General features: G+C 53.5%; 1 protein-coding gene across 1 annotated transcript in view; it reads right to left on the bottom strand.

The window, feature by feature from the left end:
- The window catches only part of mlh3 (mutL homolog 3 (E. coli)), a 50558-nt gene that overhangs the window by 1825 nt on the left and 29635 nt on the right, over window positions 1-19098 (bottom strand). Inside the window, exons 7-12 of the mRNA XM_060829021.1 lie at window positions 12902-12973; window positions 10300-10408; window positions 9170-9329; window positions 7571-7594; window positions 6978-7056; window positions 5386-5537 (exon numbers count right to left, since the gene is read on the bottom strand). Of these exons, the coding sequence (XP_060685004.1) occupies window positions 5386-5537; window positions 6978-7056; window positions 7571-7594; window positions 9170-9329; window positions 10300-10408; window positions 12902-12973 (596 nt within the window). The remainder of the gene's footprint in view (window positions 1-5385; window positions 5538-6977; window positions 7057-7570; window positions 7595-9169; window positions 9330-10299; window positions 10409-12901; window positions 12974-19098) is intronic.

Raw genomic sequence — 19098 nt, 5'->3', positions numbered from 1 at the left:
GATCTCTTCTGTATCACCATGACTAGTTTCTTTGTGTTTTGCTGTCTGACTTCTCGGATCGCTAATCGCCCTCATCATCTAACCTTCCCTGACTTTCCTTTCTGTCCCACTTGGTCCTCCCACCTTTAGTTGCAGAATAAAGTCCATTACTTTTTCACCTCTCAGAACATTAACATTGTTTCTCTGTTCAAAGAAGCGCCCTACTCTGCTGAGTTTCTCTAGCATTTTTTTGTTTTTACGAACAGAGCACTGTAATTGAGTGTTCTTATAAACAGACACAATATAACAGCACAGACACTGATCACTGAAAAGGGTAGAGGGATAATCGGAACACTTGGCAATTGGCCTGATATCACTAAAAGTGAAAACATGAGAATCTGTTAGAGATTTGATCACTTTCACTAATTGTTGTGGTTCTGTTCGCCGAGCTGGGAATTTGTGTTGCAGATATTTCGTTCCCTGTCTGGGTGACATCCTCAGTGCTTGGGAGCCTCCTGTGAAGCGCTTCTGTGATGTTTCCTCCGGCATTTATAGTGGTTTGTACCTGCCACTTCCGGTTGTCAGTTCCAGCTGTCCGCTGCAGTGGCCGGTATATTGGGTCCAGGTCGATGTGCTTATTGATTGAATCTGTGGATGAGTGCCATGCCTCTAGGAATTCCCTGGCTGTTCTCTGTTTGGCTTGTCCTATAATAGTAGTGTTGTCCCAGTCGAGTTCATGTTGTTTGTCATCTGCGTGTGTAGTTACTAGGGATAGCTGGTCGTGTCGTTTCGTGGCTAGTTGGTGTTCATGGATGCGGGTCGTTAGCTGTCTTCCTGTTTGTCCTATGTAATGTTTTGTGCAGTCCTTGCATGGGATTTTGTATACTACGTTGGTTTTGCTCATGCTGGGTATTGGGTCCTTTGTCCTGGTGAGTTGTTGTCTGAGAGTGGCTGTTGGTTTGTGCTGTTATGAGTCCTAGTGGTCGCAGTAGTCTGGCTGTCAGTTCGGAAATACTCTTGATGTATAGTAGTGTCCTTTGGGTTGCGGCATGTCCTCGTTCCGTTGTCCTTCCCTTAGGCATCTGGTGATGAAATTGCGGGGGTTATCCATTTTTGGCGAATACATTGTATAGGTGTTCTTCTTCCTCTTTTTGCAGTTCTGGTGTGCTGCAGTGTGTTATGGCTCTTTTGAACAGTGTCTTGATGCAACTTCGTTTGAGTGTGTTGGAGTGGTTGCTTTCGTAGTTTAGGACTTGGTCTGTATGTGTGGCTTTCCTGTATACCTTTGTGGTGAATTCTCCGTTAGGTGTTCTCTGTACCATCACATCTAGGAATGGGAGTTGGTTGTCCTTTTCTTCCTCTCTCGTGAATCGGATTCCTGTGAGTGTGGCGTTGATGATCCAGTGTGTGTTCTCTATTTCTGTTTTTAATGATTACAAAGGTGTCGTCCACGTATCTGACCCAGAGTTTGGGTTGAATTTGTGGTAAGACTTTTTTCTAACCTTTGCATTACTGCTTCTGCTATGAGTCCAGAGATGGGTGAGCCCATGGGTGTGCCGTTGATTTGTTCATATATTTGATTGTTGAATGTGAAGTGTGTTGTGAGGCACGGGTCCAGTAGTTTGAATATGCAGTCTTTGTTGGTAGGTTCAACGTCCTGTTGTCTGTTCTGTATGTCCAGCAGGTTGGCTATTGTTTCTCTGGCTAGGGTTTTGTCGATAGAGGCAAACAGTGCCGTTACATCGAATGAGACCATAGTTTCTTCCTTGTCTGTGTCTATTTCTGATGATGTCCAAGAATTCCTGTGTTGATTGTATAAAGTGTCTGGATCCGCTGATCAGGTGTTTCAGTTTCTGCTGTAGCTCTTTAGCCAGTTTGTGTGATGGTGTCCCTACTTAACTACAACCACAGGGATGCCAAGACAGCAGACTTCCTAGCAGCACTAGAATGCACACTCAGGAACAATGGACTGACAGAAAGACACAACAAACAGTGAGACAAAGTATCATACCCCTGATAACAAGGAAAAGACAAACACACAACCTCAACACCAAGGAGAGGGAAGCACTAAAATCACTAAGAAACGATAAGAAAATAATCATACTACCAGCAGACAAAGGCAGAATGACGATCATCCTGGACAAAGACTACATCCAAAAAGTGCAAAACTACTTGCAGATACCAACACCTACCAAAAGAGGGAGTCTGACCCCACTCCACAGCTCACCAATAGGATAAACAACACACTGAGGAATCTACAAAAAAACAGACAGATAACCAGGTCTGACCTACAAAGAATGAAATCGGAAAGCAACAACACCCGCAGATTCTATGGACTACCTAAAGTACACAAACCAGACATCCCACTCAGACCCATAGTATCACTACCAGGGACACCATCACACAAACTGGCTAAAGAGCTACAGCAGAAACTGAAACACCTGATCAGCGGATCCAGACACTCCATACAGTCAACACAGGAATTCTTGGACGTCATCAGAAATATACACATAGACAAGGAAGAAACTATGGTCTCATTCGATGTAACGGCACTGTTCACCTCTATTGACAAAACCCTAGCCAGAGAAACAATATCCAACCTGCTGGACATACAGAACAGACAACAGGACGTTGAACCTATTAACAAAGACGGCATACTTAAACTACTGCACCTGTGCCTCACAACACACTTCACATTCAACAACCAAATATATGAACAAATCAACGGCACACCCATGGACTCACCGATCTCCGGACTCAGCGCAGAAGCAGTAATGCAAAGGTTAGAACAAACAGTCTTATCGCAAATTCAACCCAAACTCTGGGTCAGATATGTGGACGACACCTTTGTAATCATTAAAAACACAGAAATAGAGAACACACACCGGATCATCAACACCACACTCACAGGAATCCGATTCACGAGGGAGGAAGAAAAGGACAACCAACTCCCATTCCTAGACGTGATGGTACAGAGAACACCGAATGGAGAATTCACCACAAAGGTATACAGGAAAGCCACACACACAGACCAAGTCCTGAACTATGAAAGCAACCACTTCAACACACTCAAACGAAGTTGCATCAAGACACTATTCAAAAAAGCCACAACACACTGCAGTACACCAGAACTGCAAAAAGAGGAAGAAGAACACCAAATAACGTATTCGCCAAAAACGGATACCCCCGCAATTTCATCGACAGATGCCTAACGGAAAGACAACGGAACGAGGACATGCTGCAACCCAAAGGACTGGCCACACTACCATACATCAGGAGCATTTCCAAACTGACAGCCAGACTGCTGTGACCATTAGGACTCATAACAGCACACAAACCAACAGCCACTCTCAGACAACAACTCACCAGGACAAAGGAACCAATACCCAGCATGAGCAAAACCAACGTAGTGTACAAAATCCCATGCAAGGACTGCACAAAATACTACATAGGACAAACAGGAAGACAGCTAACAACCCGCATCCATGAACACCAACTAGCCATGAAACGACACAACCAGCTATCCCTAGTAGCCATACACTCGGATGACAAACAACATGAACTCGACTGGGACAACACTACTATTATAGGACAAGCCAAACAGAGAACAGCCAGGGAATTCCTAGAGGCATGGCACTCATCCACAGATTCAATCAATAAGCACATTGACCTGGACCCAATATACCGGCCACTGCAGCGGACAGCTAGAACTGACAACCGGAAGCAGTAGGTACAAACCACTACAAATGCCGGAGTAAACATCCCAGAAGCGCTTCACAGGAGGCTCCCAAGCACTGAGGATGTCACCTAGACAGGGGACAAAATGTTGGCAACACAAATTCCCAGCTCGGCGAACAGAACCACAACAACGAGCACCTGAGCTACAAACCTTCTCACACACTTTGAACTTTCACTAATGTACTTTAGGTAAGGAAATGGTCATCCTTACCTGGTCTGGCCTACATGTGACTCCAGACCCACAGCCATGTGGTTGACTCTTAACTGCGTCCAGACAATTAGGGTTGAGCAATAAGTGCTGCCTAGTCAGTCGCACACTCATCCCGTGAACAAATAACTTAAAAAAAGACACCCTTCACTGAATCATATAGCTCATTTAGTCAGTCTACCTTTACTATTTTGATTTAATGGTGAACACCAGCCAATCACGATAAACTACAGCTAGCTTACTGCAGTTCTGAGTGAGGGACCCATTGACTGAAGTTCTTTTGTAGATATAAATTCCTCTGTAGCAAGGCCAGAATAGACTTCTTATGTTAAATGTAAAACTGACGGGAGGGGCAGCATTGTGGAGTATAACACAGTCAGAGGGCCAGGGTTGTGGAGTATAACACAGTCAGAGGGCCAGGATTGAGAAAACATTGTTAGAGGGCCTCATCGAAAGGAGTAGTACATCATGTCAATGAGAGTACTGTATAGTTAGTTACTGTCACAGGAGTCATACTAAGGGATCTCTGCAGAGGTTAGATACTGATCCAGTGCTGCGCAGTCTGAGGCTGCACTGCCTTCTGGTCAATTAAAAAAGTGCTTCATTGATAGTTGTGAAGTTCTATTTGCAGTACTACAATGTGAAATAAAGGGAGTGCTGCACCATCCAGTGGCAATACTGAGAGCGCACATGGTCTCTCTCACTCCCCATCTCTTCACCTTATCCACCCCTGGAAGTTTCTAGCCACTCACTACAATATTTTGTTTTGCTGCTTTGGGTTATATAATGTACATAATTTGTTGTCTCAAAAATATTTCAAACTTTTTTGTCTTCTGCCCCCTTTACTGTAATATATTTAACCCACACTATGTACATAAATATACAGAACACACAGCACATATACAGAAAACTAATTTAATAACACAAAGGCAAGAAGCTAAGTCATCTGCTGGTGTCAATCGTATAAGGAAATAGTTTGCCATGTATTCTTTAGTCTTTCAAAGGAGACATTTGTGTTACTGCCTGGGCTAGCATGTACTGACCTAGAAAGAGTGATGGTGAGCTGCCTTCTTGAACTACTGGAGGTCCTGGGTTATAACAGCATTTACTAGAGCTAATGGCCAGGCCAGCATGTATAGCTGACACACTATTCCTTTTGGGAAGGTGTACATGAACCTTCTTGCATTGGTGTAGTTCATGCAACAAAGGTGCTGTTAGGGAGATTTTGAGTTCCAGTACTTATCCATGACAGTGAAGGCATGGCAAAGTAATGCTAAGTCAGGATGGTGTGTGGCTTGGAGGGGGACTACACCACTATCACTGTGTGCTGATGGTGGGGAGGGGGAATGGCTGGAGGTGGTAGTGGGCAATACATGTTAAAGCCTATGGATGTTACAACTCCACTTTATGTTTTGCTTATAGGTGTAGAGTACTGAAAGTAGAATCCAGAGATGTCCTACCTCTTTTTCCATCCCTAGATGATCCAGGTCTACCAGGGGTAGGATGGAGGGTCTTCCATGAGCACACTGAAAGGGCAGGTCGCAGCCAGCCAGCGAGTCCATCAGGCTTCTACATTCTTCCACATTGAGTCCATCACCAAATTTCACAGCACCTGTCAATATATGACAGACCACAGTTAGACAGGATGTGGAGCCTCAGATCTGTCCACAGGGAGTGTTCACATTAAAGAGATAAACTGCTCCTCATTGCAGATCTCAGAGGCACTTCAAAATAACGTAGATAAATAAAACAACACCATCATTGCACTGAACACGTCAGTGAAAGTAAAAAGAATTCCCTCCGTGGAAAAGGTAAACAGTACAGAAGTAGCTAGCCATGTGCTCCAGCCTGAAGGAACACAGAGTAACAAGTACCCTAGATGAAAAAAAAAGTCTTGAGGTAGGGGTGGAGACTTGGAAAGGATCAGGCAGACTCAGGAAATACTGCAACTTCTCAGCAATTTCCCATTATAAGCATTCCTGTCCCTGCCTGTAATGGAAAAGCTCAGCAGGTCTGGCAACATCTGTGAAGAAAAATCAGAGTGAACATTTCTGGTCCCAGTGACTCTTCCTCAGTAATGAAGCCAAACTTGTCTATGTTAGTGTTTTCCTATTTACACATCTATGGAAGCTTTTTACAATCAATTTTTTGTTTCTTGCTATTTCACATTCATATTCTATTCTCTTTATCAATTTCTTGGTCTTCCTTCGCTGGATTATCATTTTTTAACAACTTTATTAAGCTAGTGCCTTTGATCTAATAATAATCTTTAATATCAGCCATGTTCTCTCTCACGTATCTTGTTGGGTATTTTTGCCTGAAGGGAAGTTGTCTTTTGAAAACCAGGCATTAATTATTTAAATACGGGTCTATCTCCCTTCAAGTCTTTTAGTATATTTCTCCAAGATAACTTCCTCCTCAAATCTTTAGAATTGCCCTTGTTTGTATTTAAGTCCCTAGTTTCAGAATGAACTACATCTTTTCCATTTGAATTGAATTGCTACAGTGTAGAAGTAGGCCATTCGGCTGATCAAATTCACACCAGCCCTCTGAACAGCATCCCACTCAAAACCACTCCCCCTACCGTATCCTTGTCACCCAACACTTCCCATGGCTAATCCACCTGGCCTGTAATCCATGGACACTAGCAAGTTTTGAGAAGATTTGTAGCTCAGGTTGAGGTCTGGATGCAGATACATTCAATTTTGCTTAAAAAGCACACAATCTGCAGGCAGACAATCCAAGTAATATTTTATAAATTCCTAGTTTGGAAACAGAATCAGTCTGACTCAAGATTGGGATACAGACAGACTCTCACCTCTCACCTTTAATGCATTGTCTGAGCTGAGATGTCACTTTTTTTTAATAAAACCTTAAGTTATCTCGAGAATATGACTTAAAGAAGTCCCGGGATTTACATATTAATGAACCAAAACCTGCATGAAAGGTAAGATGAGGCTCATTGGAGCAGGTACCAGCACAGTCTGTTTCAACATCAGTTTCTGCTGCTCCATTTCTCACAATGGACTGTTACCCATCTGTTTAAACTCACCACGACAGGCCTGTGAGGACAGCACCTTCAGCACTGTCCGTGACAGCACACCTTGGAATCCTCCCGTTGACTGAAACATCTGTAGCATGGGTAGAGTATAGTCAATAGGTTTACTGTCAGTAAATGAACAATGGGAGACTTAAAAATACAAACTGACCCTCTTTCAGAACTGGCTGGCAATCCCACAACCTAGGACTTACCCACCAATTCCTCCCTTAATTGCATACAACCACCATCCCCTCAACCTGGGACTCACCCCAAAACCTGGGACTCTCCCTCTCTCCCTGAATTCACTCCCCTGCCCCATGCTGACCTAGGACTTATCCTGACAATCTGGGACTCACTCACACGTCCCTACCGACCTTACTCCCGGTATTTACGCCTCCATCCCTAGTCATCTACAACATGGGTCTTCCCTTTCCCTGGACCCACCCACACCTTCCTGGGTGCACTACATCCTCAAACAAAGGAGCTGGGCTCCCTCCATCTCCCCAGACTCTACTCCTCTGACCATATGCTTGGTGGCCACCCACTCTCCAAAACACACCCCCTCTCATGTTGTCCCTTGATAACCTCAGAGTTTGAGCACTCACCTCAATCTGTTCCTGAAGGAACTCCTGCAAATGTGAAAACACCATGAGAAAGCTGGTTCAGAGAGAAGGAAATTCACAGTAATGACAGGGAATGTTAGAAACTGGGGGGGGGGTAGTTAGACAATGGTGGGTCGTTAGTGCTGTGGCAAACCCTCCTCATCATTGAGACACCTCCCTCAATCTACCCAAAACCCCCAGAGTCATCAATGTCTCCCTGAAACCCCAGTTATTAATACACCCCAAACCTCAATCATTGATAACCTTTGAACACTCAGTCATTAATACCCTTTCAAACTCCACAGTCATTGATACTTCCTGAAACCCCACAATCTGTATCCCTTTGTACACCCTCCATAGACAGACATCAATCACCCCTTATACACCCTTCAGTCACTGTTATCCCTCTGAACTACCAGCCTTAGTTATACTTAGTGAATTCTGGTTGCACACAGCTGTGCCTAAGGATGTTCCAGGCTGTGGGGCCTCTGCTGTAAAGTTCAGGGTTTGCATTCTCATATGCTCAGTCACTAATCTTTGACTTATTGAAATAGCTTCATCAACTTGTCAGTTGCTGAAACTCTCATTCATGCCTGTTCAACCATTTCCAATGCTCTCTCCTGTTTGCCTATCACATTCTATCTGTAAAATTAAAGTCATCCAAAACTATGCTGCCTCCTCTACAAACCCACACAGAATCCTGTATACCAATCACATCTGTATTTGCTTACCTCCATTGGCTCCTGGTAAGCAATGCTTTGATTTTATCATTCTCCTCCTTGTTTACAGATCCCTCCACGGCCATACCCTGCTCTACTCCTGCCCCACAAACTCTGATGTGCTGTCCTCTTATACATCTCTGGTTTTAATTGCTCTTCTTGGCCATAGCTTCAGAGTCCTAGGTCTTAATCTCTGAAATCCTTGCCTAACCGTCCTTAAATGGTTTAAAAGCAACATTGCAACAGAAGTGGCTGTATAGACCGAGGGACATCACCCCACCAATGTGGGGCAAGTGGAGAGCCTGACCTTCTGTGAATACTACAGCTGGGGTGAACACATGCTATTGGCATTACTGTGCACCACATTCTAGACATTCAACCAAGACCCCTCTTTGAGGCAGTTATGGCATTCAAAGTACAGCATTAATGCAACATGTTATTGTTGTTATCCCCAAGAGCAATCTTGAAGGCCTGGATCCTGCAGTAAACAGGGGTGTACTGGGGGCCATGAGTCAGTGCTATGGGTCTGCAGCTGGGATTCTGCATCTTGAAGGGGACTAACCTCCTCTTCAATTAATTGTGATTCTTGAAAGCCCACTCTTCATAACCCTGCAGCCTCGAACACAGCACTGACTGGATGCAAATGTGAACCACATCAAATACTGGGTGCAGCGAGGGCAAGCCAAGAATTGCAATGCTCTTTGCAATGTGGGTGTGATTTGCTCCCCTATTTGGGTGTCAGTGTAGCCTTCCCACAATGTGCTGTGGCTGAGGGATAGGCTCTCTTCATGAGAACCAGCAGTCTAACCCCTCCATAATGTGCAGCTCAGTCTTTCCTCCTGTTGTACAGAAGAGCAGGGTGTGAACAAGGGAAGCTTCTTGCCTTCAGGATGGTCTGAGTGACCGAATGCCGTCCTCTACGAACTTCATTGGCTTCTTTTTCTATGAAGCAGGCTGGCACCTTTTTGATCAGTATCACAGGACTCTCGGCATCACGAAACTCTACCTGCAACCCAGCAGCCTCCAGGTGCTTCCTGTACAACCTGCTGGGAATAACAGAATATATTAATGAGAATCCTGTTTCAATCAATGACACAATGTTCATTGGGTCAGTACTGGCCAGAGACTCAGTGCTCACCAGGAGCTGGCCAGAAATCCAGTGCTCTCCAGGGGCTCAATGCTGGCCAGAGATCCAGTACTGACCAATGTCACAGTGATGGCTAGAGACCCAGTGCTGACCAGAGATTTCTGCTCAGTGGCCCAGTGCTAACAAATTCCATATCCCATTTGTCAGATATCTTGTCTTCATTTCCAATAATCGTTGAATTAGTGTCAAGAAGACACCCATTGGCATCATTAATAGATTAAGACATTCCAACCATCCAACTTGACCAGGCAAAGCACGCCCATCCAGGTAGAGATGTTCCTCCAACCAGGAGGAGATCACCCCATCCAAGAAGACATCCCACCCCAATCAGATGTACACAAACCCACTTATCAGGTAGAGGGCCCTCAAATCAGAGAGAGATCCTCTACCTATGGAGAACCTGAACAGCAGAGGTTCCCACCCTCTCCTGACCACTTGCCCAATCAAAGGTAGAAGATCCATTGACCAAACACAGAACTGTTCCACCAATTGGACAGTACCTGACAAAGTGAGCGTGAAATGCTGAGGAGCCACAGGGGACTAGCTGTTCTCGCAATGGCAAACCGTACATTGAGTAAATGTGGGAGTTGCTCTGGAAATACTGAGGAAGGGATTGTTGGGAAGTTGTATTCAAGTGGAGCAGGAAGGAGAGAATGTTGGGATGTCATGAAATTACTTGACACATCGTGGATCAAGCACAGCTGTTGAGAACCTCACCATTCTTGCTTGCAAGCAGCTTTCAGCCACCATGTAGCTTGATTTGTCAGCCAGGACAGAGGATGTAAATGGTGACCTTTCTGCTATAACCATCAGCAAACAGACACAAACAATATGGCGGTTCTCAATTCCATCAGGGTCTCACTAACCGTAAAAGCCTAATTTCATCCTGGGTACAACTGATCTCCATCGGGGGACATACTATTGAGCTACATAGCTTCCTCTGACCAGCAGCATCCGGTATCCTCTCATAGCAATCTGCAAATTAAACAAAGAGCAATCAGGCAGATCACCCAGTAGATCGGGGCAGCCAGCAGGACAGGGGTCAATGGCAGCCAACAGGTCAGGCTCAGATGCAGCTGGTAGGTTAGACCAACAACTTACCTGTAGTTGGAGGGGAACCTGCGGAGAGGGTGTTCTGTGGAACACAGAACAGAAGCAATGAAATGATCCAGTACATTAAAAGCAAATGAATGCAGTGGAGCACTCCCTCAGCACTGACCCTCTCTCCGACAGTGCCCACTCCCTCAGCACTGACCCTCCGACAGTGCGGTGCTCCCTCAGCACTGACCCTCCGACAGTGCGGTGCTCCCTCAGCACTGACCCTCCGACAGTGCGGTGCTCCCTCAGCACTGACCCTCCGACAGTGCGGTGCTCCCTCAGCACTGACCCTCCGACAGTGCGGCGCTCCCTCAGCACTGACCCTCCGACAGTGAGGCGTTCCCTCAGCGCTGACCCTCCAACAGTGCGGCGCTCCCTCAGCACTGACCCTCCGACAGTGAGGCGTTCCCTCAGCACTGACCCTCCGACAGTGCGGTGCTCCCTCAGCACTGACCCTCCGACAGTGCGGTGCTCCCTCAGCACTGACCCTCCGACAGTGCAGCGCTCCCTCAGCACTGACCCTCCGACAGTGAGGCGTTCCCTCAGCGCTGACCCTCCAACAGTGCGGCGCTCCCTCAGCACTGACCCTCCGACAGTGAGGCGTTCCCTCAGCACTGACCCTCCGACAGTGCGGTGCTCCCTCAGCACTGACCCTCCGACAGTGCGGTGCTCCCTCAGCACTGACCCTCCAACAGTGCAGCGCTCCCTCAGCACTGACCCTCCGACAGTGAGGCGTTCCCTCAGCGCTGACCCTTCGACAGTGCGGCGCTCCCTCAGCGCTGACCCTCCGACAGTGAGGCGTTCCCTCAGCACTGACCCTCCGACAGTGCGGCGCTCCCTCAGCACTGACCCTCTGACAGTGAGGCGTTCCCTCAGCGCTGACCCTCCAACAGTGCGGCGCTCCCTCAGCACTGACCCTCCGACAGTGAGGCGTTCCCTCAGCACTGACCCTCCGACAGTGCGGCGCTCCCTCAGCGCTGACCCTTTGACAGTGCGGGGCTCCCTCAGCGCAGACCCTCCGACAGTGTGGCGCTCCCTCAGTGCTGACCCTTTGACAGTGCGGGGCTCCCTCAGCGCAGACCCTGCGACGGTGCAGGGCTCTTTCAGCGCTGATCCTGCGATGGTGCAGGGCTCTTTCAGCGCTGACCCTCCGACAATGCCGCGCTCTCTCAGCACTGACCTCTGACAGTGTGGCACTCCCTTTGTGCTGACCCTCCCATATTGCCTCGATTCCTCAGCGCTGACCCTCCCATATTGCGGCACTCCCTCAGCACTGACCCTCCCATATTGCCGCGATTCCTCAGCGCTGACCCTCCCATATTGCGGCACTCCGTCTGTGCTGACCCTCCCATATTGCGGCGCTCCCTCTGCGCTGACCCTCCCATTTTGCCGCGATTCCTCAGCGCTGACCCTCCCATATTGCGGCGCTCCCTCTGTGCTGACTCTCCCATATTGCCGCGATTCCTCAGCACTGACCCTCCCATATTGCAGAGCTCCCTCTGCGCTGACCCTCCCATATTGCAGAGCTCCCTCTGCGCTGACCCTCCCATATTGCAGCGCTCCATCAGCGCTGACCCTCCCATATTGCAGTGCTCCCTCTGTGCTGACCCTCCCATATTGCAGCGCTCCCTCTGCGCTGACCCTCCCAAATTGCAGTGCTCCCTCTGCACTGACCCTCCCATATTGCAGTGCTCCCTCTACACTGACCCTCCCATATTGCGGCGTTCCCTCGGCGCTGACCCTCCCATATTGCGGCGTTCCCTCGGCGCTGACCCTCCCATATTGCAGAGCTCCCTCTGCGCTGACCCTCCCATATTGCAGAGCTCCCTCTGCGCTGACCCTCCCATATTGCCGTGCTCCCTCGGCGCTGACCCTCCCATATTGCCGTGCTCCCTCGGCGCTGACCCTCCCATATTGCCGTGCTCCCTCGGCGCTGACCCTCCCATATTGCCGTGCTCCCTCGGCGCTGACCCTCCCATATTGCCGTGCTCCCTCAGCACTGACCCTCCCATATTGCGGTGCTCTCTCTGCGCTGACCCTCCCATATTGCAGAGCTCCCTCTGTGCTGACTCTCCCATATTGCCGTGCTCCCTCAGCACTGACCCTCCCATATTGCAGAGCTCCCTCAGCACTGACCCTCCCATATTGCAGAGCTCCCTCAGCACTGACCCTCCCATATTGCAGTGCTCCCTCTGCGCTGACCCTCCCATATTGCAGAGCTCCCTCAGCACTGACCATGTCACCACAGGCTGCCCACCTATCCACAGATTTTGCAGAATATAATGCTATGAATCGTCGGCATAAAGTTATGTGCTGAACTAGTTATCTGAACATAAAATCCTGGTGCAAGACCCTGTTCAGCATGCTCACCAGAAAGCAACTGTTCCAGGCGCACTCGCTCATGGGCTGCATGCTGATCAACTAACACCAGCAGGTTACCCCCTGCAGCACAAAACGGATAGTTAGAGACAAATCAATTAAGGACGACCCCATTACCCTCTGAAACACTCAACATACTCATTTGTCTGCTACACTCCCCGCAGACACGCCCTGTTGAAACACTTCCCACACACCCATACACGCTTCCCAAGAAACTCCCCACACGCACAGCACCCCCTCCCCAAGACACTTCACACACACATATAGCTCTAAGACACTCCCCACCCACACAAAACCACCTCCACACACACCCACCCCGAGACACTCCCCACACACACACAACCCACCTGAGACACTTCCCACACCCACGCACCCACCCCACCGAGACACTTGCCACACCCACGCACCCACCCCACCGAGACACTTGCCACACCCACGCACCCACCCCTCGGAGACACACCACACACACACACCCACCCCTCTGAGACACACCACACACACACCCACCCCTCTGAGACACACCACACACACCCACCCCTCTGAGACACACCACACAGGCGCACACTCACCCCTCCGAGACACTCCCCATACCCACACACCCCACCCCTCCGAAACACGTCCCCCACACACCCCCACCCTCCGAGACACACCCCACACACACTCACCCCCCCCGAGACACACACACTCACCCCCCCGAGACACACCCCGCACACACACACACACTCACTCACCCCGAGACACACCCCGCACACACTCACCCCCCCGGGGACACACCCAGCACACACTCACCCCCCGGGGACACACCCGGCACACACTCACCCCCCGGGGACACACCCCGCACACACTCACCCCCCCGGGGACACACCAGCACACACTCACACTCACCAGCCCCGGAGACACACCCCCACACACTCTCACCCCCCCGAGACACACCCCGCACACACACACACTCACCGCCCCGAGACACACCCCGCACACACACACACACTCACCCCCCCGAGACACACCCCACACACACACACACTCACCCCCCCGAGACACACCCCGCACACACACACACACACACACTCACCCCCCCGAGACACACCCCGCACACACACACACACTCACCCCCCCGAGACACACCCCGCACACACACACACACTCACCCCCGAGACACACCCCGCACACACACACACACTCACCCCCCCGAGACACACCCCGCAGACACACACACACTCACCCCCCCCGAGACACACCCCGCAGACACACACACACTCACCCCCCCGAGACACACCCCGCACGCACACACACACACACTCACCCCCCCAGAGACACACCCCGCACACACACACACACACACCCCCCCCGAGACACACCCCGCACACACACACACACTCACCCCCCCGAGACACACCCGCACACACACACACTCACCCCCCGCACACACACACACACTCACCCCCCCGAGACACACCCCGCACACACACACACTCACCCCCCCGAGAAACACCCCGCACACACACACACTCACCCCCCGCACACACACACACTCACCCCCCCCGAGACACACCCCGCACACACACACTCACCCCCGCCACACACACACACTCACCCCCGCCGAGACACACCCCGCACACACACACACTCACCGCCCCCCGAGACACACCCCGCACACACTCACACTCACCCACCCCGGGGACACACCACACACACTCACCCCCCCCCGAGACACACCCCGCACACACAATCACCCCCCCGAGACACACCCCGCACACACACTCACCCCACCGAGACACACCCCGCACACACACTCACCCCCCCCGAGACACACCCCGCACACACTCACCCCCCCGAGACACACCCTGCACACAGACACACACTCACCCCCCCGAGACACACCCCGCACACACACACACACTCACCCCCCCGAGACACACCCCGCACACACACACACACTCACCCCCCCGAGACACACCCCGCACACACACACACACTCACCCCCCCCCGAGACACACCCCGCACACACACACACACTCACCCCCCCCGAGACATACCCCGCACACACACACACTCACTCCCCCCGAGACACACCCCGCACACACTCACCCCCCGGGGACACATCCAGCACACACTCACCCCCCCGGGGACACATCCAGCACACACACACACACCAGCACACACTCACACTCACCCCCCGGAGACACACCCCACACACACTCACCCCCCCCGAGACACACCCCACCACACGCACACTCACCCCCCCGAAACACATCCCGCACACACACACACTCACCCCCCCCCGAGACACACCCCGCACACACACACACACACTCACTCCCCCCGAGACACACCCCGCACACACTCACCCCCCCGGGGACACATCCAGCACACACTCACCCCCCAGGGGACACATCCAGCACACACTCACCCCCCGGGGACACATCCAGCACACACACACACTCACCCCCCCGGAGACACACCCCACACACACTCACCCCCCGAGACACACCCCACCACACGCACACTCATCCCCCCGAAACACATCCCGCACACACACACACTCACCCCCCTCCGAGACACACCCCGCACACACACACACACACACACACTCATCCCCCCGAGACACACCCCGCACACACACACACACTCACCCCCCCCGAGACACACCCCGTACACACACACACTCACCCCCCCCGAGACACACCCCGCACACACACACACTCACTCAGACACACACCCCGCACACACACACACTCACTCCCCCGAGACACACCCCGCACACACACACACTCACTCCCCCCGAGACACACCCCGCACACACTCACCCCCCCGGGACACATCCAGCACACACTCACCCCCCCCGGGCACACATCCAGCACACACTCACCCCCTCGGGGACACACCCCACACACACTCACCCCCTCGGGGACACACCAGCACACACTCACACTCACCCCCCCGGAGATACACCCCACACACACTCACCCCACCCGAGACACACCCCCCCACACGCACACTCACCCCCCCCGAAACACATCCCGCACACACACACACTCACCCCCCCGAGACACATCCCGCACACACACACACTCACCCCCCCCGAGACACATCCCGCACACACACACACTCACCCCCCCGAGACACATCCCGCACACACACACACTCACCCCCCCCGAGACACATCCCGCGCACACACACACTCACCCCCCCCGACACACATCCCGCGCACACACACACTCACCCCCCCGAGACACATCCCGCACACACACACACTCACCCCCCCGAGACACATCCCGCACACACACACACTCACCCCCCGAGACACATCCCGCACACACACACACTCACCCCCCCGAGACACATCCCGCACACACACACACTCACCCCCCCGAGACACATCCCGCACACACACACACTCACCCCCCCGAGACACATCCCGCACACACACACACTCACCCCCCCGAGACACATCCTGCACACACACACACTCACCCCCCCGACACACATCCCGCGCACACACACACACACTCACCCACCCCGAGACACACCCCGCACACACACACACTCACCCCACCGAGACACACCCCGCACACACATACACTCACCCCCCCGAGACACACCCCGCACACACACACACTCACCCCCCCCTGAGACACACCCCGCACACACACTCACCCCCCCCGAGACACACCCCGCACACACTCACACTCACCCACCCCGGGGACACACCCCACACACTCACCCCCCCCGAGACACACCCCCGCACACACACTCACCCCCCCCGAGACACATCCTGCACACACACACACTCACCCCCCCGACACACATCCCGCGCACACACACACACACTCACCCACCCCGAGACACACCCCGCACACACACACACTCACCCCCCCGAGACACACCCCGCACACACATACACTCACCCCCCCGAGACACACCCCGCACACACACACACTCACCCCCCCTTGAGACACACCCCGCACACACACTCACCCCCCACCGAGACACACCCCGCACACACTCACACTCACCCACCCGGGGACACACCCCACACACTCACCCCCCCCGAGACACACCCCGCACACACACTCCACCCCCCCGAGACACACCCCGCACACACACTCACCCCCCCCGAGACACACCCCGCACACACTCACCCCCCCCGAGACACACCCTGCACACAGACACACACCCACCACCCGAGACACACCCCGCACGCACACACACTCACCCCCCCGAGACACACCCCGCACACACACTCACCCTCCCGAGACACACCCCGCACACACTCACACTCACCCACCCCGGGGACACACCCCACACACTCACCCCCCCCCGAGACACACCCCGCACACACACTCACCCCCCCCGAGACACACCCCGCACACACACTCACCCCACCGAGACACACCCCGCACACACACTCACCCCCACGAGACACACACCGCACACACTCACCCCCCCCGAGACACACCCTGCACACAGACACACTCACCCCCCCGAGACACACCCCGCACACACGCACACACACTCACCCCCCCGAGACACACCCCGCACACACACACACACACACTCACCCCCCCGAGACACACCCCGCACACACACACACACTCACCCCCCCGAGACACACCGCGCACACACACACACACTCACCCCCCCGAGACACACCCCGCACGCACACACACACACACTCACCCCCCCGAGACACACCCCGCACACACACACACACTCACCCCCCCCGAGACACACCCCGCACACACACACACTCACCCCCCGAGACACACCCCGCACACACACACACACTCACCCCCCGAGACACACCCCGCACACACACACACACTCACCCCCACCCGAGACACACCCCACACACACACACACACACTCACCCCCCCGAGACACACCCCGCACACACACACACACTCACCCCCCCCGAGACACACCCCGCACACACACACACACTCACCCCCCCGAGACACACCCCGCACGCACACACACACTCACCCCCCCGAGACACACCCCGCACACACACACACACACACACTCACCCCCCCGAGACACACCCCGCACACACACACACACTCACCCCCCCGAGACACACCCCGCACACACACACACACTCACCCCCCCGAGACACACCCCCGCACACACACACTCACCCCCCCGAGACACACCCCGCACACACACACACACTCACCCCCCCGAGACACACCCGCACACACACACACACTCACCCCCCCGAGACACACCCCGCACACACACACACACTCACCCCCGCACACACACACACACTCACCCCCCGAGACACACCCCGCACACACACACACTCACCCCCCCGAGACACACCCCGCACACACACACACTCACCCCCCGCACACACACACACTCACCCCCCCGAGACACCCCCCGCACACACACACACTCACCCCCCGCACACACACACACTCACTCCCGCCGAGACACACCCCGCACACACACACACTCACCGCCCCGCGAGACACACCCCGCACACACTCACACTCACCCACCCCGGGGACACACCCCACACACTCACCCCCCCACCGAGACACATCCCGCACACACACTCACCCCCCCGAGACACACCCCGCACACACACTCACCCCCCCCAGACACACCCTCACCCCCCCCGAGACACACCCCGCACACACACACACTCACCCCCCCGAGACACACCCCGCACACACACACACTCACCCCCGCACACACACACACTCACCCCCCCGAGACACACCCCGCACACACACACACTCACCCCCGCACACACACACACTCACCCCCGCCGAGACACACCCCGCACACACACACACTCACCGCCCCGAGACACACCCCGCACACACTCACACTCACCCACCCGGGGACACACCCCACACACTCACCCCCCCACCGAGACACATCCCGCACACACACTCACCCACCCGAGACACACCCCGCACACACACTCACCCCCCCAAGACACACCCTCACCCCCCCCGAGACACACCCCGCACACACTCACCCCCCGAGACACACCCCGCACACACACACACACTCACCCCCCGAGACACACCCCGCACACACTCACCCCCCCCCGAGACACACCCCACCACACGCACACTCACCCCCCCCGAAACACATCCCGCACACACACACACTCACCCCCCCGCGAGACACACCCCGCACACACACACACACACACTCACTCCCCC

The sequence above is a fragment of the Hemiscyllium ocellatum genome, chromosome 8 (assembly GCF_020745735.1).
Source record: "Hemiscyllium ocellatum isolate sHemOce1 chromosome 8, sHemOce1.pat.X.cur, whole genome shotgun sequence".
Lineage (NCBI taxonomy): Eukaryota > Metazoa > Chordata > Chondrichthyes > Orectolobiformes > Hemiscylliidae > Hemiscyllium > Hemiscyllium ocellatum.
This window is presented reverse-complemented; position numbering and strand designations above follow the sequence as displayed.